At 42.8% G+C, this 23,929-nt stretch overlaps 1 protein-coding gene and 1 pseudogene across 1 annotated transcript in view; one reads left to right on the top strand and one right to left on the bottom strand.

Moving 5' to 3' along the window:
- OCEL1 (occludin/ELL domain containing 1) overlaps positions 1–23,929 on the bottom strand; it is a 41,600-nt gene that overhangs the window by 13,326 nt on the left and 4,345 nt on the right. Inside the window, exons 2-4 of the mRNA XM_056552053.1 lie at positions 19,906–21,101; positions 13,169–13,347; positions 8,002–8,173 (exon numbers count right to left, since the gene is read on the bottom strand). Of these exons, the coding sequence (XP_056408028.1) occupies positions 8,002–8,173; positions 13,169–13,347; positions 19,906–20,955 (1,401 nt within the window). The 5' untranslated portion in view covers positions 20,956–21,101. The remainder of the gene's footprint in view (positions 1–8,001; positions 8,174–13,168; positions 13,348–19,905; positions 21,102–23,929) is intronic.
- Positions 11,434–11,565, top strand: LOC130344126 (U2 spliceosomal RNA; annotated as a pseudogene).

The raw sequence follows: 23,929 nt of genomic DNA on the forward strand, positions 1-23,929 counted from the left end.
TTAGTCATTTTACCCAAAAATCCAAGGCAAAATGGAAAAAAAAATAATTGTGTGACGAAATTGAAGAAAAAAACGCCATTTTGTAAATTTTGGGGGCTTCCGTTTCTACACAGTGCGTTTTTTGGTAAAAATTACACCTTATCTTTATTCTGTAGGTCCATACGGTTAAAATGATACCCTACTTATATAGGTTTGATTTTGTCGTACTTCTGGAAAAAATCATAACTACACGCAGGAAAATTTCAATGTTTAAAAATGTCCTCCCTGACCTCTATAACTTTTTTTTTTTTTCACATATCAGGTTTTTATCGGTACCATTTTTGTTTTGATCTGACTTTTTGATTGCTTTTTATTAATTTTTTAATGGTATAAAAAGTGACCAAAAATACGCTATTTTGGACTTTGGAAATTTTTTTTGCACGTACGCCATTGACCGTGCGATTTAATTAATGATATATTTTATAGTTCGGACATTTATGCACGCAGCGATACCACATATGTTTACACAGTTTTTTTTTATGGGAAAAGGGGGGTGATTCAAACTTTTATTAGGGGAGGGGTTAAATCACATTTATTAACACTTTTTTTTGAGGGGGCTACAACACTTCACACACTGATCTTTTCCACGGATCCTTGACATGTATTAAAGGAGAACTCCAGAATATAAAAATTGTCCCCCATACTGCCGGCAGTAAAAAACAGACGCCATAGCTGTGCATTCTGCCACTACAGATGCCAGCATCTCGCAGACCGCCACTGTGGGTCACGTGAGTCAATACCCAGGAGCAGGGCTCTGCTCTGGGTCATTAGCACATCGCTACTCCCTGCACTATTACTTGTCTTTGAGGGGTGCCTAAACGGATGGGTTGTGGTTACGGTGTGTTTTATTTTGTTTACTTTATATGGTGCACTTTATTGTAATTGCTGCACCTTTTTGGCCTCGGCTTTCATTTTACACTCTGTGTCACTAAGTTGTAGCGGATATTTGTGACACTGGCTGTTTATGCTCTGTAGCCCCTGACGAACCCAGTGATTTGGGGGAAACGCGTTGGGCGGGCGGGCTGACTATTTCTTAATACAGGGATTGACAAAGGGGTAGACCGGGGCAGGGGTCGTCCTTTCTAGGACGAGTGCCCCGACAGTTCCCTGAGCGAGCAGGGGTAGTGGCACGACATCTCCCTGATAGGGTATACTAGGGCCACAGCCCTACCCACCCTGGTCTCATATTGCTTATCCCCTATCACTCCCTGACCATCACCTTGTCCTTGTGACTGACTCAGATTGCTGTCCACAATCTATGGCCTCTGGGTCCGGTGTGACTACTTTTTCTGTTGTATTGTTGTCAGTGGGGTCCTGTCTTTTAATTAGCACAATAAATGTTAAGTTTTAAGTTGTTATACCCCTTCTGTGAAGCATATTTTGAAACTGGGTATTTACTACAGAATCCTGTGATTTGCAGGTCAGGTAAGGTTGTCTATGTGTATGTCTGGGTGTCTGTGTGTGTGTGTGTGCATGTGTGGTTGTCTGTATGTGTGTGTGTGTGCGCATGTGTGGTTGTCTGTCTGTGTGTGTGTGTGTGTGCGCATGTGTGGTTGTCTGTGTGTGTGTGCATGTGTGGTTGTCTGTGTGTGTGTGCGTATGTGTGGTTGTCTGTCTGTGTGTGTGTGTGTGTGTGTGCGCATGTGTGGTTGTCTGTCTGTGTGTGTGTGCATGTGTGGTTGCCTGTGTGTGTGTGAATCGGTCGGGGGAGGGTGGGAATGGGGGAACGACAATGCTACCGAATTTGGGGAACCTGCTACTACCTAATGTGGGGAAACTGCTTCTTCGTAATGTGGGGCTATACTGCACCTAATGTGGGGAGCTATACTGCACCTAATGTGGGGAGCTATACTGCCAACCTAATGTGGAGAACTATACTGCACCTAATGTGGGGAGCTATACTGCACCTAATATGGGGAGCTATACTGCCAACCTAATGTGGGGGAGCTATACTGCACCTAATGTGGGGAGCTATACTGCACCTAATGTTGGGAACTATAGTGCACCTAATGTGGAGAACTATACCTCACCTAATGTGGGGAGCTATACTGCACCTAATGTGGGGAGCTATACTGCACCTAATGTGGGGGAACTATACTGCACCTAATGTGGGGGAACTATACTGCACCTAATGTGGGGAACTATACTGCACCTAATGTGGGGAACTATACTGCACCTAATGTGGGGAACTATACTGCACTTGATGTGGGGAACTATACTGCCAACCTAATGTGGGGGAGCTATACTGTACCTAATGTGGGAGCTATACTGCACCTAATGTGGGGAGCTATACTGCACCTAATGTTGAGAACTATACTGCACCTAATTTGGGGAACTATACTGCACCTAATGTGGGGGAACATTATACTGCACCTAATGTGGGGGAGCTATACTGCACCTAATGTGGGGGAACTATACTGCACCTAATGTGGGGAGCTATACTGCACCTGATGTGGGGAACTATACTGCCAACCTAATGTGGGGGAGCTATACTGCATCTAATGTGGGGAGCTATACTGCACCTAATGTGGGGAACTATACTGCATCTAATGTGGGGAACTATACTGCACCTAATGTGGGGGAACATTATACTGCACCTAATGTGGGGGAGCTATACTGCACCTAATGTGGGGAGCTATACTGCACCTAATGAGGGGAACTATACTGCACCTAATGTGGGGCAACTATACTGCACCTAACGTGGGGCAACTATACTGCACCTAATGTGGGGAACTATACTGCACCTAATATGGGGAACTATACTGCACCTAATGTGGGGAACTATACTGCACCTAATGTGGAGAACTATACTGCACCTAAGGTGGGGGAACATACTGCACCTATTGTGGGGGAACTGTACTGCACCTAATGTGGAGGAACTATACTGCACCTAATGTGGAGGACTATACTGCACCTAATGTGGAGAACTATACTTCACCTAATGTGGGGAACTATATGGCACCTAATGTGGGGGAACTATACTGCACCTAATGTGGGGAACTATATGGCACCTAATGTGGGGGAACTATACTGCACCTAATGTGGGGAACTATACTGCACCTAATGTGGGGAACTATACTGCACCTACTGTGGGGAGCTATACTGCACCTAATGTGGGGGAACTATATTGCATCTGATTAAGGGGGACATGGGACTGATTAAGGGGGCAGGGGAATGATTAAATGTTTAAAAAAAATATTTGTTACAAAGATTTTTTTCCTCTTTGTGTATGTTTATGGGGTAATAGGGGGGGCGCCACAAGGTTAGCTCGCACAGGGCGCCTGAACACCTAAGGCCGGCCCTTTCTGCGGAGACCGGAGTCGGTTACCGGAGGCCCCGAGGGAGCGAAGGAAGGTATGTACATCTTTATTTTTTTTTTTTACTGCAGGCAGTATGGGGGGCAATTTTTATATTTTGGAGTTCTCCCTTAACATGCCATTGATCAGTGTTATCGGCGCTTGACTGCTCCTGCCTGGATCTCAGGCACGGAGCAGTCATTCGCTGATCGGACACAGAGGAGGCAGGTAAGGATCCTCCCGGTGTCTTGTAAGCTGTTAAACGCGGCGGTCCCGGGTCAACTTTGATCGCCGCGTCTGAAGGGTTAATACAGGGCATCACCGCGATCGGTGTTGTCCTGTATTAGCCGCAGGTCCCGGCCATGTTGGCCGCCGCGACCGACCTGATATGACACGGGGTCAAATCGGGGTCGAAAAATTTGAAAATTTAGCAATTTTTCTAACTTTGAAGCTCTCTGCATGAAAGCAAAAGGGACATGTCAAATAAATTACATATTGATTCACATATACAATATGTCTACTTTATATTTGCATCATAAAGTTGATATGTTTTTACTTTTTGAAGACAGCAGAGGGCTTCAAAGTATAGCAGCAATTTTCTAATTTTTCTATTTGCACTGTTTATTGAACCCTTGGTCAATATGATTAGAAAAACTGAATGTTTCCAAGGGTTTGGGATTCAAAAGAAAAAAAAAATATGTACGTGGACAATGTAATTCTCTTCATTAAAGGGTACCTCTCATCAAATAAACTTTTGATATATTTTAGATTAATGAATGTTGAATAACTTTCCAATAGCATGTTAATGAAATCAGTCCTGTCAGCAAGCATTTCTGACTCATGCTGGAGTCCTAAACACTCAGAGCTGCCAGCCTGCTTTGTTCACAGCCAAACAGGCTGTGAACAAAGCAGGCTGGCAGCTCTCAGTGTTCTCCTTTGTGAACAAAGCAGACTGGCAGCTCGTAGTGTTTAGGACTCCAGCAGGAGTCTGAAATGCTTGCTGCCAGGACTGGTAAGGAGACCCCTAGTGGTCATTTCTTCAAAGTGGAAAATTAAATAGAAAGAAGCATATTTTTTAATAACATGCAATTGTAAAGTTATTCTGCATACATTAATCTATAATATATCAAAAGTTTTTTTGATGAGAGGTACCCTTTAAAAACCCAAAAGAGAAATTACCATTGGTAACACAACTGGTAGAAGAATTCGGTGTATTTTCAGGAATTAAAATAAACTGGAAAAAATCAGGACACCTTTCATTAGACGAGGAAATTTAGATACCTATTGGTCCCATAATTTTTTTTAAACCTGATGAATATGTAGAGTATTTATGGATTAGGATTTCAATGAACATTGGGGAATATGAGAAGCTAAATTTGGACCCCCTACTGAAAAAAATAGGAAGAAAAGTTAATTCTTGGACTAAATTAGGACTAAATAGGGCCGACAGGATAGGCTTAATTAAAATGGTAATACTTCCAATGACCCTACATTATTTGAGAGCAGCATCGGTATGGGTAAAAAATGACTTCTTTAAAGGTACGGAAAATAAATTAAATTCACTTATTTGGGGGCGGAAAAGGGTAAGAATTAAGTTGTATAATTTGATATCACCAATTGAAGGAGGGGGATTAGGTATTCCTTACTTCCTACATTATTTTGTGGATGCACAGTTGACTTTAATTATACAAGAGCAAAAGGTGTTTAAAGAATTCTTTATTAAGAAAGGATTAAACTGTAAATCAATTTGGGAATTGTTAGAAAGTGGTAGGCAGGTAAGAAGTAAAACACAGGATAAGTTACTAGTAATGACACTTATAAGTCAGATATGAGGGAAAATGAGGGAAATTATAGGGATCACAGGAAGTATTTGGTGCACACCAGTTTGGGATAATGATAAGTTTCCAGAAATATATAATAAATATGTTAACTGGGAGCAAAAGGGAATTAATGTGGTGGTACATATATGTCAAGATGGGGAAATAAAAAATTGGCTTTATTTATGTGAGAAATTTAAGTTAAACAGTGGAAACTAATTTGCCTATTTACAGTTGAGGGATGCAATTAGAAAGGAAAAAGAGAAGGAAAGGTTAAAAGTAGGAACACATCAACTTATTGAATTTATTAGAGTGGCACATGGGCAGGAGAAAAGGTTATTAGATACACTTTATAAGATGATGGGTGGGAATATACGGGGGAAGGTACTGAATAGATTAGGAGGGGCAAGGGATGTAGGTGGAATAACAAAAGAAGAATGGAAGTTGTCATTAATGAACATTAGAAAGGCTACAATTAATATGAATTATAGAATATCCTTTTTAATGTTAGCCTACTGTGTACAATACTCGCCCAATTGTATATTTAAGGTTAATGCTAGGAAGGGCTCATCATGCCCTAAATGTATTTCGGAAGAAGCCAATTGGTTACACATGGTATGGAACTGTTCTCGGATTCAAGTATACTAGATAGACATTTCTAAGATAATCGAAAAGAAATTTCATGCAGATTTGGATTTTGAACCTAAAACAACTTTATGGGAATTAAATCTAAAGAGAGCTAAACATAAAGGTATGGTTATAAAGGTTTTGGGTTTAGCTAAAATAATCATCCTGAGAAAATGGATGTCCCCGGAATCCCCAAGAAAAGAGGAGTGAGTAAAATAGGAAGTAATTGGGCATACTGGTCTGAAGGTATGTGATACAAGAATATGGATGCACTACTGTGGTAGATGTAAACAATACATTGGCTATCCCTCAACACTGATGTTAAAATTGAGACATTCGCCAGTGTATCCTTATATGAAGGACACACCAGAGCCCGCACACCAACGCCAAGGTTTCTCATTTTGGTGCGAGACCTAACGCTAGTCCTACCTGTGCGTAAACTCCAACATTAATGCGCCTTGAATATCTACCAGGCAGCATTAAGGAAGCACCTGTGAGGCCAGGCACCCATAATAGCCAACTCAGGTGGGGCTTGCAGCTTGCCTCCCTCCTCCCATTGCATGTGTGCGTAGTAACACTGGAGGGTATCTGGAAGGAAGTTGTGAGCCAGCCGAATGCTGCCGTAATTGCCCACTGGCCCCTGTTCTGTTTATCAAGCACAGGTAGGACTAGCGTTAGGTCTCGCACCAAAATGAGAAACCTTGGCGTTGGTGTGCGGGCTCTGGTGTGTCCTTCATATAAGGATACACTGGCGAATGTCTCAATTTTAACATCAGTGTTGAGGGATAGCCAATGTATTGTTTACATCTACCACAGTAGTGCATCCATATTCTTGTATTATATTCTAATTGTTACATATCCACACCGTTTATCTGGTGTAGGATTCTATTGTGGCACTTGTAGTCCGCTGCAGGCATCCTCCATTGTATGCATTTTTATGCTGGGGATCGCCCCTAGCAACGGACCACAAGGGCAGGATCTGCTCCCCCAGTATAAATGCACAACCGCATTTGGGGTTGAGCACTTCCAGCCATTTGAAACCACGTTTTTGTTGTTTGTTTAAATTTTAAATTTGGAGGTGTGTAAACTCCAACATTAATGCGCCTTGAATATCTACCAGGCAGCATTAAGGAAGCACCTGTGAGGCCAGGCACCCATAATAGCCAACTCAGGTGGGGCTTGCAGCTTGCCTCCCTCCTCCCATTGCATGTGTGCGTAGTAACACTGGAGGGTATCTGGAAGGAAGTTGTGAGCCAGCCGAATGCTGCCGTAATTGCCCACTGGCCCCTGTTCTGTTTATCAAGCACAGGTAGGACTAGCGTTAGGTCTCGCACCAAAATGAGAAACCTTGGCGTTGGTGTGCGGGCTCTGGTGTGTCCTTCATATAAGGATACACTGGCGAATGTCTCAATTTTAACATCAGTGTTGAGGGATAGCCAATGTATTGTTTACATCTACCACAGTAGTGCATCCATATTCTTGTATTGTATTCTAATTGTTACATATCCACACCGTTTATCTGGTGTAGGATTCTATTGTGGCACTTGTAGTCCGCTGCAGGCATCCTCCATTGTATGCATTTTTATGCTGGGGATCGCCCCTAGCAACGGACCACAAGGGCAGGATCTGCTCCCCCAGTATAAATGCACAACCGCATTTGGGGTTGAGCACTTCCAGCCATTTGAAACCACGTTTTTGTTGTTTGTTTAAATCTGAAGGTATGTGCCAGGTTGACGTGGGTATGGGAGGGAGAAGGGTGGGAGGGGAGGAGGAAGGGGATGGGTTGTTTGGATTTTTGGTATAATTGGATGTTTTTGTATTGGAAAATAAGAAAAAACTTTTGAAAAAAAAATAAAGGACATCTGCAGCAAAAGACAACTTATCCCCTATCCACAGGTAAGGGGATAAGTGTTTGATCACGGGGGGGTCCGACCACTGGGACACCCCACGATTTCCTGCACAGGGCCACGGCCGACACGCCTCCTCCATGTGTCTCTATGGGAGAGGCAGCGTTCATGCCTCCCCGCCTCTCCCATAGAACTGTATGGGGAGGGGGCATACTGTCGACCTCAGAGAGGTTGACGCTACGTGCATTAGCCGCTCACATAAAGCAGCCGTGCAGGAGACACTTATTCCTTATCCTGCAGATATCTTTTAATATACAACACTCTACTCTTTATTGTAAAGTTTACAATGATAAGTTGATGTATTCACAGACTTACCTTCTGATTCTGAGATCCTTTAGCTAGTTTTCCCATCATGTTATCAAGTTCTTTAAACTTCAGTAAGGCACTTCTAACTTCTGAGTACAGCTCCTTATACTCTGCATATTGGTCATTGAATACGGCTTTATACTTCTCTCGATCCTCTGCACTATTGATCTCTGGATACTTGCTGCAGAGTAGAGAACATCATACACAATTATAATGGCTCAAATAGTAAAAAAATAATTTTCCCAATTTCTGTTTAAACAAAAACAGGGTATTAAAGGGGTACTCTGCCACTAGACATCTTATCTCCTATCCATGGGACCCCCGTGGCTGGATTCGGCAGCAGTGGTCGTGAAGCCACGCCCCATTGTGATGTCACACCACGCCCCCTACATGCGTGTCTACTGAAGAGGGTGAGATGCCCGCCACGCCCCCTACAATAGACATACAATGAGGTGTGGTGACATCACGACCACTGCTGCTGGAAGCCAGTGTTCGTTCAGAATGCAGTGTGCTGCGCAGAGAGTGCAGATGGGGGGGGGGGGGTGTGGGGGCGGACGAACCCCCTTGATCAGGCATCTTATCCCCTACCCTTTGGGGCAATTTACTTTCAGGATCAGTGTCAGTGTTTTGGGGGAAGTTTAAAAGGAAACCCATGCAAGCATAAAGAGAACATGCAAACTCTATGCAGAATCCAAAGGATCTCCTGCATGGCACCCCGGCAGTCCACAGGAATGGGGTATTGACCGATACGCCCCGTCCATGTATCTATCTGGCTCTCCCATAGAAATACATGTAGGGGACGTGTCGGCCGCCACTTTGTGCGGGGGTCAACACACCCTGTTCCTGTGGACTGCCAGAGGGGCCGGCAGGAGATTGCAGGGGTTTTGAACAGGGTGGAAGTGTACCTTTACCTGAGTACTCCTTTAATTAAAAACAAAAAAATTATGTACAGTTGCATTTCATTACTTGACAGAATTCAGTGGTAGCGAAAATGTTTATCTGAATCATTGTTTAGCTTAACCTAATACTTCAGAGGACCTGCACCTATCATTAGAGCGGGGCCCCATCTCAACTCTGTCCTGCAGATGCCAATAGTGGTTGGGATTATGAAAACAGCTGAACAGGTAATTCTATGATGTTTCCATAAATTCCAAAATTCCCAGCGGCGGACCCCCCCCCACCCCCCATGATCAGACATCTTATCCCCTATGCTTTGGATAGGGGATTAAATGTTTTTGCCCGGAACACCCCTTTAAGTACTTTAACTGGGTCATGTGATCATCAGCCTGGCCCACAAAAAATCATAGTGTTTAATGTGTCAGAGAAAGTTGTCTGTCCTGGGTTAGCTGAACTACAGGATGACATCGTCACCTATCAGATCTCTTCTGGATGCCCACATACCTCTCCACTCCCAGCTTTATCTGCATCCTGCTGCATCTTTATGGGATCAAGATATATATAGTAGTTATACACTTCCCCTGAAGCTGTGTTCCCACATTGCACTTTTTCTGCATTTTTTGTTTTTGCTGTGATTTTTCAGAAATCAAGGGAAATTGGTGAAGTTTTACTGCAATATCTCTTTAAAGGGGTACTCCAGTACTTACCAACTTATCCTCTGTCGCAGAATATTGGATAAGTGTTTGAATGCGGGAAATCCCACTGCTATATTCTGCCCGATGCCCTGGTTTTCCCCATGCACTGAGCAGACACCACTCTGTGCACGGAGTTGTGTTGACCACTGCACAAAGCGGTGGTTGACATGCCCTCACAATGCATCTCTGTAGTAGAGCCTGGGATACACAGCTCTGTGCATGGAGTGGTGGCTAATCAGTGCATGGGGAAAGCCGGAGTGCCGGGCAGGAGATCGCAGGGGGTCCCATCGGTTGGACCCCCCTGTGATCAGACACTTATGACCTACCCTGTGGATAGAAGATACATTGTTAAAGTACTGGAGTACCCTTTTAAGGGTGAAGGAAAAATAAAAGTGCTATGGAGTCAGAAGAGAACAATTTTATCATACTACTTTTTTTTTTTTTTTACTACAAGTACGGTAATAAAATAAAACATTTTACAAACTAGATTTTTCAAAACCTGTGTTGAGGAAAAGTTGACTAGTTGCCCATAGCAACCAATCAAAGGGCCTTTGAAAAATAAAAAAGTGATCTGATTGGTTGCTATGGGCAACTGGTCAACTTTTCCTCAACACAGATTTTGATAAATCTCCGCCAATGTGTCATTTTTACAGAAAAGTGCACAGTGTAGAAACAAACCTTTTTTTTTTGGTCATTTTGTGGTCAATGAGTGATGCAATTGCAAAATAAAATTGATGGCACAAAAACAAGCCCTCATTTGGGACTGTAGGTGGAAAATTATGGCTATTAGAAGGTGAGGAGAAAAAAAGAAAACATTTCTGCATCCTTAAGGGGATAAACAAATAGCAATAAAAATTGGAAATTCTCAGCAAAAACCCATCCAGACCATAGTAAAAATGCAACAAAATGTGGTAAAAAGCAACATGTCATCATAAAACACTTCAACTATGATTATAGGTCAAATTACTGTCACTGTGTGGCACTATTTCTGTAAAAAAAATGCCCTTTGAATATAAAAATGCATCAAAACTGCACAATGTGAACTGACCCCAACCCACTTATGATTCTCAACAGTTTAGACTGCTGTTGTCTAGCCAGGTAATTAGATCATCAAGTAATCTCATTAGAGAAACTGCAGTGATGAGACTCTGGTCCCTCTCTCTGTAAAGCTATGTAATTCATGGAAAATGTAGGTAGCAATAGGAAATGTCAGGGGTCAATATCAATGCATGCTACATCAGCAAATACAGATAGGCACAAGGCACAATAAACTCTTCATTATTATCTAATAATAATGTTCTTTCTGAATTATGTAAGCAAAAATAAATATTTCACATACTTAGGGCAGATGCACAAGAGCATACTATGCCTCCTTAAATCCTCCACCCTCTATAGACCTTTAATTTGTCCCCCATGGCAGTCAATGCTGCCCTATTGTACCACAGTATGCCTCTGACTGGATTCAGAATCTTTCACAATTTGTGGTATGTCTAGGCTGACCATACATCTCATATTGAACAGGAGAGTCTCCGTTTTTTTCCCCCCGAGACTGCCCCGTCTTTTAGATAAAAATGCCAATTTTGTCCCACTTTAAAAAAAATGTAATGTATCCCTTTCTGCGTTTTTGTGTCACAGTAGCTGCTGGTTACTGGTTCTTTAAGTGGCCACAGGCCAAGTTACCTGATCTTAAAGTCACTTTAAATCAGTGAGCAGTGGCTCCTAGTACTTTTGTGTTGCGCCCCGAGGAGCCGAGCAGGAGTACATTAGGGGACATTAGTAGAGCATGAGCCTGGACCCTGGTGTGGACCCTAGAGCAAGAACATGGACAGTAACTAAACTACTGCATGCATGCGCTTCTCGGCCTTTTGGCTAAGATCAAGTGTAGTATCTGTTCTTATTAGGTAGTCCACTGGTAGGATGGATGCTGCATGGAGGAGCAAGGGTACTGGGGCGTTCCGGGGCTGGTGCCACAGAACCAGCTTAACGGCTGCTCTGATGTGCTCTGTTTCCTCCAGGTCTGGCCATGAGGTTGGGGGGTGTAAAAGCCAAGGTACATTTGTGCCACAGGGAGTGGTGACCCTGAGGTGCCCAAACTCACTGGATGGACTCCCCACTGAGTGGAAGCACTGCACCATTAACCTTCACCTTTGGCACTTACCCTTGGTATCCCGGCCTTCTGGCTAGTACCAGGGAAATTTTTATAGATCCGGACAGATGACCGAGCAGTATATCTGCACTCATCCACTTATTTTATTTTTTTTTTTTGTTTGTCACTGTGCCACTTTTACGTGTTTGTTTTGTACACAAGATTTGTCAGGATGCGGTAGCCCTTCTGGGAGTCCCTCCTGGCGGTCTAGGGGAGGTGTGTGTGGCCATCTGGTTTCTCACCTCCCTGCAACCCCTGGGCATCTTGGCTTCGGTCGATATGCAATCAGTATACAGCTCCTTGGCTGATACCTTGGTTAAAGGGGTAGTCCAGTGGTGAAAAACTTATCCCCTATCCTAAGGATAGGGGATAAGTTTGAGATCGCGGGGGGTCCGACCGCTGGGGCCCCCTGCGATCTTTCTGTATGGGGCCCCGGCTCTCCGCCGAGATAGCGGGTGTCGACCCCCGCACGAGGCGGCGGCCGACACGCCCCCTCAATACATCTCTATGGCAGAGCTGGAGATTGCCGAAGGCAGCGCTTCGGCTCTGCCATAGAGTTGTATTGAGGGGGCGTGTCGGCCGCCGCCTCGTGCGGAGGTCGACACGCCCCCTTCCAGCGGGCTGTCGGGGCTCCGTACAGGAGATCGCAGGGGGCCCCAGCGGTCGGACCCCCCGCGATCTGCAACTTATCCCCTATCCTTAGGATAGGGGATAAGTTGCTCACCACTGAATCACCACTGGACTACTCCTTTAATGCCTAGGTTGAAGTCAGGTGCATTTGTGGCCCCTTAGTAGCTTTGGCAAAAAGGGGCATCGAATCTGGATCCTTGCAGGTACCTTTTGGCCTGGAGGTGAAGGGTAGGTTTGTTAGGGGGCCTCTCTCCTTAGCGATAGACCACATCCTTTGTGCACGTTTTTTTTAGTGTGACATGTTTGCACTTTTTCTTGCACTGTGGGTGATAGAGAGCACTTGCCTCAGCTCTTAAAACTGCATGCGCCAGCTTCAGTGCTCCACTGTTCCTCTGGTTGAGGGACCTACTGCTATGCCATAAGTCCTGACTGAGGAAGAAAGAGCAGTGGAGCACTGAAACAGCAGGGCAATATGGCTGGGCTACTTGGGGTGGTATGTCTGTGGGGACTGTATATGAAACATTCCTATGCCAATGTCCTGTTTTTGTTGAATGGAACTATGGTCAGCCAAGGCATATCACACATTGTGTTCTTCTGTACTGCTCCATACAGAGCCGTGTGCATAAGGCCGTAGAGTAGCAAGTGCATTGCAACTGATATATGGGCATGAATAACTTATTTATACACCCCTTGATTTCCCTGCAGTATTGTATCCAGCAATTGTTCCTTTTTCCTATTATCTAATGTCCATGTGGGGTCAGTATATTGGGGCACACAAAAATTCACACAATTATATTTATGTACTTACACAACATAATCTGGTACAATGTAAGGTTTTGGTCGGTACCCAGTGGGTATAGATCTACTTAAAGCTCCATTGTCACTGCCTTTCTCTGAGAAATGGATAGTCTTCGTGACTTTCCCTTTCACATCTCCCAGTTGTTGAACTTCGTCTTGAAAAACAATCCTTTTCGTTTTGGTTGATCTCTGTACAAATTCAAAAACAGAAAAAAACAACACATACATTACAACAAACAAATAAAAATCATGGCAAAGTATTTAATTGGTTATTGTATATATACTAAATGCTTTTGTGTTTGCAGAAAATTCTACTTATATGTATACATGTAAATAAATGTAGGTTGTATTTGAATGATATCAGATAAGAAAAAGTTTTAGCTATTTAAACACAGAAAATGTTGATACGTCTGGTATGTTGATATGTATGCTGCCTATGGTTCTAGGTACATGCTTTCGCTCACTAGTATGTTTTAAAGGGGTACTCCGCCCCTAGACATCTTATCCCCTATCCAAAGGATAGGGGATACGATGTCAGATCGCCGCGTTCCCGCTGCTGGGGACCCCCGGGATTGCCGCTGCGGCACTGCGCTGTCATTATTGCACAGAGCGAGTTTGCTCTGTGCGTAATGACGGACGCTACAGGGGACGGAGCAGCGTGATGTCATGTCTCTGCCCCCTCGTGACATCATGGCCCGCCCCCTTAATACAAGTTTATGGCAGGGGCGTGATGACCGCCACGCCCCCTCCCATAGACTCGTATTGAGGGGTCGGGCCGTGACGTCACAAGGGGCGGAGCCGTGACGTAACGATGCTCCAGACCCTGTACTGCCCGTCATTACAGCGGGGTGCCGCAGCGGCAATCCCAGGGGTCCCCAGCAGCAGGATTGCGGCGATCTGACATCTTATCCCCTATCCTTTGGATAGGGGATAAGATGTCTAGGGGCGGAGTACCCTTTTAAGAAATCCGAAAAGAATTTGCTCTGTAGTATACTGCAGCTAATAAGTACTGGAAGGATTAAGATTTTTTTTTTATAGAAGCAATTTACAAATATGTTTAACTTTCTGGCACCAGCATGTGCGACTCTTTTCTAGAAAGAAGGATTTGGTATGTTGAAGTTGGGTATATTTAACACCTAATCCTCTTGTTCTCAATTAAGATAATGAAATGTCCCAGTACAGGATATGGTCCTGTGCTACCCTTAGGCCCTGTCAGTTTGAGACCCTCAGTGACCTGGGGGCTCCCCTGCAGGGTCTCCCCCTGTTGTTTCCAGAATGTTGTGTATAGTGCTTTAATGTATAGACAGGATCCTAATGTATAGATAGAGCAGAGGACCTGTGAGAGGTTGTCTCAAGGACCTGTAAGTCTGTCACATGTTATGTTATGCAGTCACATGATTTGTTGTCACATGTTCTCCCAGAGAGCACCAGCTTGACTTATGACCCGCAGCTTGACCAATGGGCTTTAGTCCAGCCCCCCCCCCCCCACTATATAAGGGGTCGACCATTACAATTCACTCTCTTCCTTTGCTGAGAACCAGCCAGTGCAGATGTCTCAGTGCTAGTGATCAGCTACCTGGAAGGCCGCAAAGCTACAGTCATTCCAGAAAGTCAAAAGTCTATGTCTTCTGTCACTACAATTAGTCAAGTCCTGCATATAGTCAGGCCTCAAGATAATTGTCTCAAGTCTAATACAAGTATTGGTCCCAGCAAGCTGCAAGGTCTTCTGAGTCCTGGCCACCTCTCTGGGAATCTGACCCAGCTGTGAAGATAATACCATCTGTCTTAAACTCAGTAAAGCCTCTGTTAAACCACAACTGGTTGTGGACTCTCCTTTCCTTAACTAGCCATTGGAATAGCTCATGTGGTTCCGGTACCAAAAATCACTCTGGCGTCATGAGCACTAAGGGTTAATAACATCTTGCCCCATTACCTACACCGCTACACCTGTGGTCCTGCCATACACTGGTGGTCCACCACAATAAGCTGTCACCATAGGTTTCTGACAGCAGCCTTTCCTTTCCCCATTAAAGGGGTACTCTGGCCGTGTCTCTCACCTGCCCCGTCCTCCTGTTCAGTCCCGGCACGCGCGGCCCCGCTCTCTAGGGCGCGCACGTGCCGGGTCTCTCAGATTTAAAGGGCCAGTGCACCATTAATTGGTGCCTGGCCCAATTAGTCCCAAGCACTCCCTACACTATATAAACCCACTTCCCCTTCCTGCCCTTGCCGGATCTTGTTGCCTAGTGCCCTGTGAAAGCGTTTGTGTGTGTTCCATTGCATGTGTACCCAGACCCTTGCCGTTGCCCCTGACTACGAACCGTTGCTGCCTACCCAGACCTTCTGCTACGTCCGACCTTGCTCTTGCCTTGTCCTTGTGTACCGCGCCTGTCTCAGCTGTCAGTGAGGTTGAGTCGCTATCGGGTGGAACGACCTGGGGGTTACCTGCCGCTGCAAGTCCATCCCGCTTTGCGGCGGGCTCTGGTGAAAACCAGTAACCCCTTAGATTCTGTTCCCCTAGTATGACCCACGCCATCACCTCACTGACACAGAGGATCCACCACCCGTGTCCTCCCTGCATACCAGCCCGGATCCTGACATACATCTTGTCCCCATCCAAAGGATAGGGGATAGGATATTTGATCGCGGGGGTCCTGCCGCTGGGGACCCCCGCAATCTGTCATTCAGCACCCACCTTTGCGAGCTTTCCGCAGCGCTACAGGCTCTGTGTGTGCAGCGTGACGACCATGCTACTCCGGCCCACTGCACACTCGGAGCCTCCAGCGCTGCGGAGAGCTTGCAAAGGGTGCTGAATGACAGATTGCAAGGGTCCCCAGCGGTGGGACCCCCGCGATCAGACATCTTATCCCCTATCCTTTGGATAGGGGATAAGCTGTATTAGGGCCGGAGTACCCCTTTAAGAACTGAACCAAGTATGCATGTGTATAGCAAGCACAGGAGGAAGCAAAGCGAATGTCCAGCCAACAGCTACTTAAAATGCATTGTATACTTTAGACCAAAAGTACCTTTTCTCTGAAAAGGAATGCCATAGGAATGACTTGCTTGTCAACGTAATTACTGTAAGAGAAGATGGACTGCTTTGTACTGTGTGAAACTATCAAGTGCACACTACTTCTGGATATTGTTTAACTTAAAGGGTGTAGATCACCTAGATTTTTTTTTACTGATTAGAACTAGGTACTGAAATGTGTTCTTTTTTTCTAAACTATTTCCATTTTTTGATTCTGATCTATTTTTTTTTTCATTTTCCGTGCATTGTTATGGTAAAGCCATCTTGCCTGAACTGCGTTTAACTCCTTAAGGACTCAGAGCCCATTTTGGCTTTAGGGACCCTGACAATTTTCGTTTCTGCACTTGTGTTTTTTCCCTCCTCTCCTTCTAAAAATCATATCGCTTTCAATTTTGCACCTACAGACCCATATAGGGGGATTGTTTTTTGTGTCACCAATTGTACTTTGGAATGACATAACTTATTTCATAAGAAATTTTGTAAGCTTTTAGGGCTTCCGTCTCTACGGAGTGCACTTTTCGTATAAATGACACCTTATCTTTATTTTGTAGGTCCATACGGGTACAAGGATACCCAATTTATATAGGTTTTATTTTATTTTACTACTTAGAAAGAAATTATAATTACATGCACCAAAATTAGTATGTTTAAAAATGTCATATTCTGACCCCTATAACTTTTTATTTTTCCTCATACAGGGCGATATGAGGGCTAATTTTTTGTGCCATGATCTGTAGTTTTTATCGGTGCCATTTTTGTTTTGATGGGACTTTTTGATCGCTTTTTATAAATTTTTTAATGGTATATAAAGTAATTAAAAATGCACAGTTTTGGACTCTGGTATTTTTTTCGAGTATGTCATCGACCGTACCGTTTAGCTAACCTTGTATTTTAATATTTGGGACATTTATGCACATGGCGGTATCACATATGATTATTTTTATTTTTTATAACATTATTTTATTTAAAAAAATGGGAAAAGGGGGGATTTTAAAGTTTATTAGATGGAAGTTAATTAATTTCTATTAACTTTCTTTAACACTTTATAGTTATTTTTGTCTCAGTAGAGGGCTATAACATGCAATCTTTTGATTGAATATACTGTTCAATACTGTTCAAGTATTATTGGTGCTCTGCTGCTCCAGCTTGCATGGCTGACAGGGAGCATCAGACCACCGATTGGATGGCGAGGAGGCAAGTAAGGGCCCTCCCACTGTACACTCAGGACATCGCGGTTTAACCATGATGGTCCCGATCTGCTACGCTGAGCTGCCAGGATCGTTTTACTTTAGTTTTAGATGCTGCGATCAACTTTAATTGCGGCATCTAAAGGGTTAATGCTGGCATCGTCATCATCCTGGCTGCTGATACTGCTTCAAACCCCAGTAATGGGAGCAGGGCGTTCAGGTATGCCCTGGGCCCTTAAGTACCAGGACGCATACGCCCTGCATTCTGAACAGGTTAACAGTATTTAGAGATATGCTTTACTGCAAGCCCCATTGACTTAGAAATAATTGACTATAAAGGGACCTTAGTGACTTCTATAACATAGTTTTCAGGGCATGCTGCATGACCTGTGTAGAGGTCCTTGTACAAGAATTGAGAATTGCCTAATCTTATCTATGCACAAATGCCAACTTTCAATGTTATCCTGCCTAAGATGATAAGGAGGAAGCTGCTAAAAAGTCATCTCTATAGAACAGGAATTGTTAGCTTATTATTACAGTTAGTGGGAAGCACAAAAATACATCATTTTCTGATAATTTTATAATGTGACATTTTTAAACAAAAATTAGTTTTTTTAGGGTTCATCAAGGATTATATCACCGAAAAAGGACTATAATTGTAAAGGGAGTTCAACTCCATACAATAAGGGGTCATGAGGTATTATATCAACAAAAATCTTCGAAAAGGTACCTCTGATCAATTTTAGAATTGTGGTAGTCCAGTACAGGAGTTGCACTCCTGTATCTTTCTGTCCTGTGTGGCGGGCTCTATGTCATTGTCCCCTGAGTCCACCCTTATTGTATATCGCTCAAATGGTTAATAAGTGCCTTATGTTATGTATGAGAATGTCTTTAAAGTGTTCATATACCTTTAAATGTTGTTACTGAGTTATGTAACTAGGGAAGGTGTCAATGACCAGGTGACTTGTGTGGTGACCTATAGGACCCCTCCAAATCTCTCCCTTATAAACCCAGGGAGGAGCAAGCCATCTCTGAGCATCTTAGAGCATACTGAGGAACAGTCTAGACCTGAAAGTTTCCCGTGTCCTGTGGAGACCCAAGGCCTAGTCACGCTTCCACCAACCAAGTGCCCCTGGTGAATGTCAAAGCCTGGTAAGCTACACAAGGGGTGAAGTTTAGTCAGTCCTAGTCAAGTCAGTAAATTCGGCTTGAGTCTGCAGCATTCTGTCCAAGTCCACTACAAGTCCCAGTGAGCCCACAAGTCTCCTAAGTCACTGGTCATCTCCTTGGGCCTAACTGAGCTGTAAAGACTATTCCATCTGTCTGCCTCAGTAAAGCTGCCATTGTTGGTATCGGAGTCATTATTTGCCCCATGCTTAGCCCAGGATCCAGCGGCCATACCTCGGGTGGTGCAGAGATTAACCACGCCCTGGCGTCATGAATACAAGGGGTTAATGCCATCTGCCAATAGCGTAATAACATCTGCCATTCATCACACCCTCACCAAATACACAAAAACACTTGATAACACAAGAAATGTGCAACCCCCCCCCCCCCCCAAAAAAAAAAAATGTGTATCCAATGTTAACACATACAAATTACAAGCTCTGGAGTGTCCCAACACTAATGCAAATGATGAATGTTGGCAGTCCCGTAGGATACTAGAGGAGGGGGATAGCTGATGCCCACTGGTTGTCATGTACTTAGAGTGGTAGAAGAAAAAGAATGATGTGCCCTCTAGATCTATAGGCACCCGTCTCTTTGTCCCTGCCTTTTGAGGGACCCACCTCCTTAAGAGGGTGACTTCAACCATGGTGACAGAACCTTTCCTAACCTAAGTGAGAGATTAAAAAACAAATCAAGAAAAGAGGGGTGAAAGTAGTGTGATAGACACTCCAGAGCTCAAAATAACTTAAACTTGTAAGCCCAACAACAAACATTGTGCTGTTAAAATATCAGGTCGGTAAACCTCAATTCCCAATTTGCACATTTATTGGGTTATCAAGTGTCTTTAATAAAGGTTAAGTTTTATTATTCTAAAATTGATCAGAGGTACATTTTCATCAAGGATTAGAAAAATACTGCTTCTTTTTTGCAAAAACAGCACCACTCCAGTCTATAGGTTCTCTTTGGTATTGCAGCTCGGCTCAATTGAAGTGACTGGAACTGAGCTGCAGTTGTATACACAACCTGTGGACAAGAAAGGTGCTGTTTTTGCAAGAAAGAAGCAGCATTTTTTATTTCTTGGACAATCCCTTTAACATAAAACTTGACTTATACAACAGGTCATTTTCTGATGACACAATCCCTTTAAATGACATTCTAAATATGGCAGACAAAATGTAAAACATTTTAAGTGATGTGATACATTAAGACACAATAATTTACAATGAAAAGAGACACGGAAATGAGAATCTAAAGAATAGTATGACATACAGTTATTCAACAAAAATAGAACAAGTGAAACTGAAAAAGACATGGTGTTACAACAGAGAAAAATGAGTGAGATTTCGTGGTTTGAAACCCCCTCACCTGAATGTTCCCAGCCTGCCTGCGCTTTTCTTCATGCCGCCACATTTTTAGACATATCAAAGAGGTGGTCAAGTACAAGAACATGTTGAAGAAGAGAAAAGCTATGGCTGCCACCTGACCTCCTTCCACCCTACAGAATGCCACAATCAGTGGGTTTACAGCAAAAATAGAGTAACAGAGGCCACCACGGTTTATATCGTTGACATAGGCAATGCCTGCTGCCATGTATAGAAGACACATGAAAATATTAAGAGCAAACTCTGTGAGAGGCCACCAGTGAGAGTCAAGGAGAATGGTCCGGTAGTATAAAGTCAGCCCCAACCCCAGAAGGATCAGAGTGACAAACCAAACCAAGCTGGCAACAAGTATCACAAATGGAGTCATTGGGCCATAATAACTATAGCCACCTGGTAATGTCCTTTGTAGTTCAGTGCCAAAAAGATTATACCACTGGTAATCCTTCTGTAAATATGCACAAGTACAGGCAAACACCATACCACCAAATATTAACTGTACTCCAGCCATTATTCTTAGCAATCCAGGCCAGGATTTCATGTAGGAATACTTTAAATTGTATGCTTCTACCTTTTCTCCATAAACAGTGTACAATTGGCTCTTCCTTTCCATAGAATCTGGAGTTTTCTTTTGCTTATTTTCATGAACAGCATTGAAGCTGATCGATGCATCTGTAAAATCCCCATTCCTGTCAACAAGACTGGACTCCCTGCTAACATCTTTGAGTGATGAAATTGAGGGGAACTCGTGGACATCTTCTAAATGTGTCAAGGTGAAACATTCTCCTTTTGTCCTGCCTTTTTTAAAGAATCTTTTCCAGGAGTCAGGAATAAAATGTCGAACAGGCTTTAATCCACCTTTTTCCTTCATCTCCAAATCTTGGAGATTAGATGATGCTCCATGTTCTTTACGTGTACCATGATCATAATAATCAAAGGAGAAACTTGGAGCATCCCCCCACTTTGGAGACTCCGATTGCCAAACCACTGGTTTTCGGCTTCTATTCTTCTCAGCAACCAAAGAGAAGGAAGACATTGCAGTTCTTTTCAATATGACTTCATGTAAAATACTGCTGAAAATATATCTGTAGGCATCCGTTCTTTTCCCATGTCCCAAAGGAGAATTTGCTCTAGTTCATGAACCACGTGGTATATGTAACTTTTCTTTACACCAAAAAAAGGCTGTAACAAGAAGTGAAAGAAGTAAACATTATTATCATTATGTTTCTCTCTACCAAGAACCAAAGAACCAAATTTTTCAATAGAACAACAATGATTCAAGACTGGCTGACATTTAGATTTTTGTTTTCTGGAAACAGTACAAAAATATATGAACAAATAAAAAATATTTCATTTGAAATTGTGAACTAGAGTTATTGTATTATGTTGTAAAAAGTCTAGCTATTTTTTTCTGTATGCATTTTTCCGAAAAAGTTTCTTTTGAACCAGTTTCACTTGAATCAGTTGAAATTGCTATGTTGGAATTCTCTTCTCAGTTCTCTGTTATAAGCATTACTGTGCTTAGAGAATGTCGTGGGGGCTGCTATGCTTTACACCATTAGGGCTTGTTCACATATGTCCGGCCTCAGTCATCTCTTCCCTCCGTTGCTTGCTAAAAAGCACCGGAAGAGAACTGATGCTAGAACTGTTCCCATTCATTTGAATGAAATCAAAACCGAAAGACCAGGGAGTCAGGAGTTTGTCTGGCGCAGAGAGGAACCATCAGGCAGCCAAGTAAAATCAATGGATTTATTAGATGCAACGCGTTTCGCTGCGCATGCGCAGCTTCATCAGGCATGACAAGAGAAGGCTGGTAACAGGTATATATACCTCCAGGAATTAACCATTAGAGTACTTTTTGAAAGGGTTGTTACATAAAATTACAAATCCACATAAAAATGTGACAATGTATAAAAAATATATAAATAGATATAAATAGACAGACAAAAATCGTGAAACAATAATAGCACAATGTAATCCTATAAACAAATACATATATATATATATATATATATATATATATAAAATATAATTATCGCATGTGGTGTGAATATACCACCACAAGCGACTCAAGCAATCACACCGCCTAGTCTCCGGTGCGGCATTCAACAACATTAAAATAATATCCAACTTGCGTTGTTGAATGCCGCACCGGAGACTAGGCGGTGTGATTGCTTGAGTCGCTTGTGGTGGTATATTCACACCACATGCAATAATTATATTTTATATATATATATATATATATATATATATATATATATATATATATATATGTATTTGTTTATAGGATTACATTGTGCTATTATTGTTTCACGATTTTTGTCTGTCTATTTATATCTATTTATATATTTTTTATACATTGTCACATTTTTATGTGGATTTGTAATTTTATGTAACAACCCTTTCAAAAAGTACTCTAATGGTTAATTCCTGGAGGTATATATACCTGTTACCAGCCTTCTCTTGTCATGCCTGATGAAGCTGTGCATGCGCAGCGAAACGCGTTGCATCTAATAAATCCATTGATTTTACTTGGCTGCCTGATGGTTCCTCTCTGCGCCAGACAAACTCCTGACTCCCTGGTCTTTCGGTTTTGATTTTACTCTTACCCAGGAGGGCTGCAGTGGACCTTCTTCCTTACTCCTTCTGCACTTTACCTTGTTGTGTGTGGGCGCACAACCAACTTTGGTAAGCGGCTTGGGAATTACCGTCCCCTACCCCCACCAACAAGATCTGCTGATCCCGCACATGAGGCGCCTTCCTACCTCTCTCTAGACATTCATTTGAATGGGAAATTTCACAGTCATCCGGCATCTCAATTTGGATGCCGGATGGCTGGACACGCCGGGGCGGCATCGGACAGGGGAACACATCATGCTGCGTTTCCCTGTTCAGTATCCAGAAACAATGAATGCCGGATGCTACACAACTGATGACAACTGATGCACGTTATCATTAGTTGTGGCATCAGTTGCGTCAAAATTTAGGTGCCAGACATATATGAATCCAGCCTAACAAACCCTCAAGCAACAAAGGGAACTGGTTTTCAGCCTCTGAATATAAACTAAGATTTTAAATACAAAAAGTATAGTCGGAAGCTACTTTATTTACATAAGGCTGCACAAGTTAAAAAGACTCATTGAAGACTATACAAGTCACCTAAAAAAAAGGCAAAATAATGGGGAGCTAAGCCTACATGAGCTAGTCCTTGTGTTTGTTTTAGAGCAGAGGTTTTGTTAATATCTGCAATAAAGGTTCTGTAAGGAGCTTCTGCAGCATTTTTTTTTATCGGAAATTATTAAATAAACCATTATGTCATTGTGATCTGTCAAGTGTTGTTGGTTTCTGGCATTTTTAAGGATCTGGCACTTCTGCTATATTAGTTGTTCTGCTCCAATAACAAAGTAGAACAATGGAAACAAATATAGTGGTGTGAACCCAGCCTTTTCTTGCTTTCATATATTACATTGTATGAAAAATATTGGGGTTTGTACCCTCTTAATGTCAGTGGCAATGACAGACAATAAAGGTTCCCTTTTTAGCTTGCTGTGTTTTTACATCAGGGCAAAAAATAAGGCAGCATGGGTCTCCTGTTCCAAATTTTCAAGAGCTCAGCTGACAGCATGAAACACTCCCGTTACTGGTAGATTACCCCTTAAGGACCAAGCGTTTTTCTGTTTTTGCACTTTCATATTTTCCTCCTTACCTTTTAAAAATCATAACCCTTTCAATTTTGCCCCTAAAAATCCATATGAGGGCTTATTTTTTGCACCACCAATTCTACTTTGTAATGACATGAGTCATTTTACCCAAAAATATATGGCAAAACAGGGGGAAAAAAATAATTGTGCGACAAAATTGAAGAATACATTTTGTAAATTTTGGGGGCTTCCATTTCTACGCCGTACATTTTTTTGGGCAAAAGTGACACTTTATCTTTATTCTGTAGGTCATACGATTAAAATGATACCCTACTTATATAGGTTTGATTTTGTCGTACTTTTGGAAAA

This window comes from Hyla sarda, chromosome 1 (assembly GCF_029499605.1).
Source record: "Hyla sarda isolate aHylSar1 chromosome 1, aHylSar1.hap1, whole genome shotgun sequence".
Classification (NCBI taxonomy): Eukaryota; Metazoa; Chordata; class Amphibia; order Anura; family Hylidae; genus Hyla; species Hyla sarda.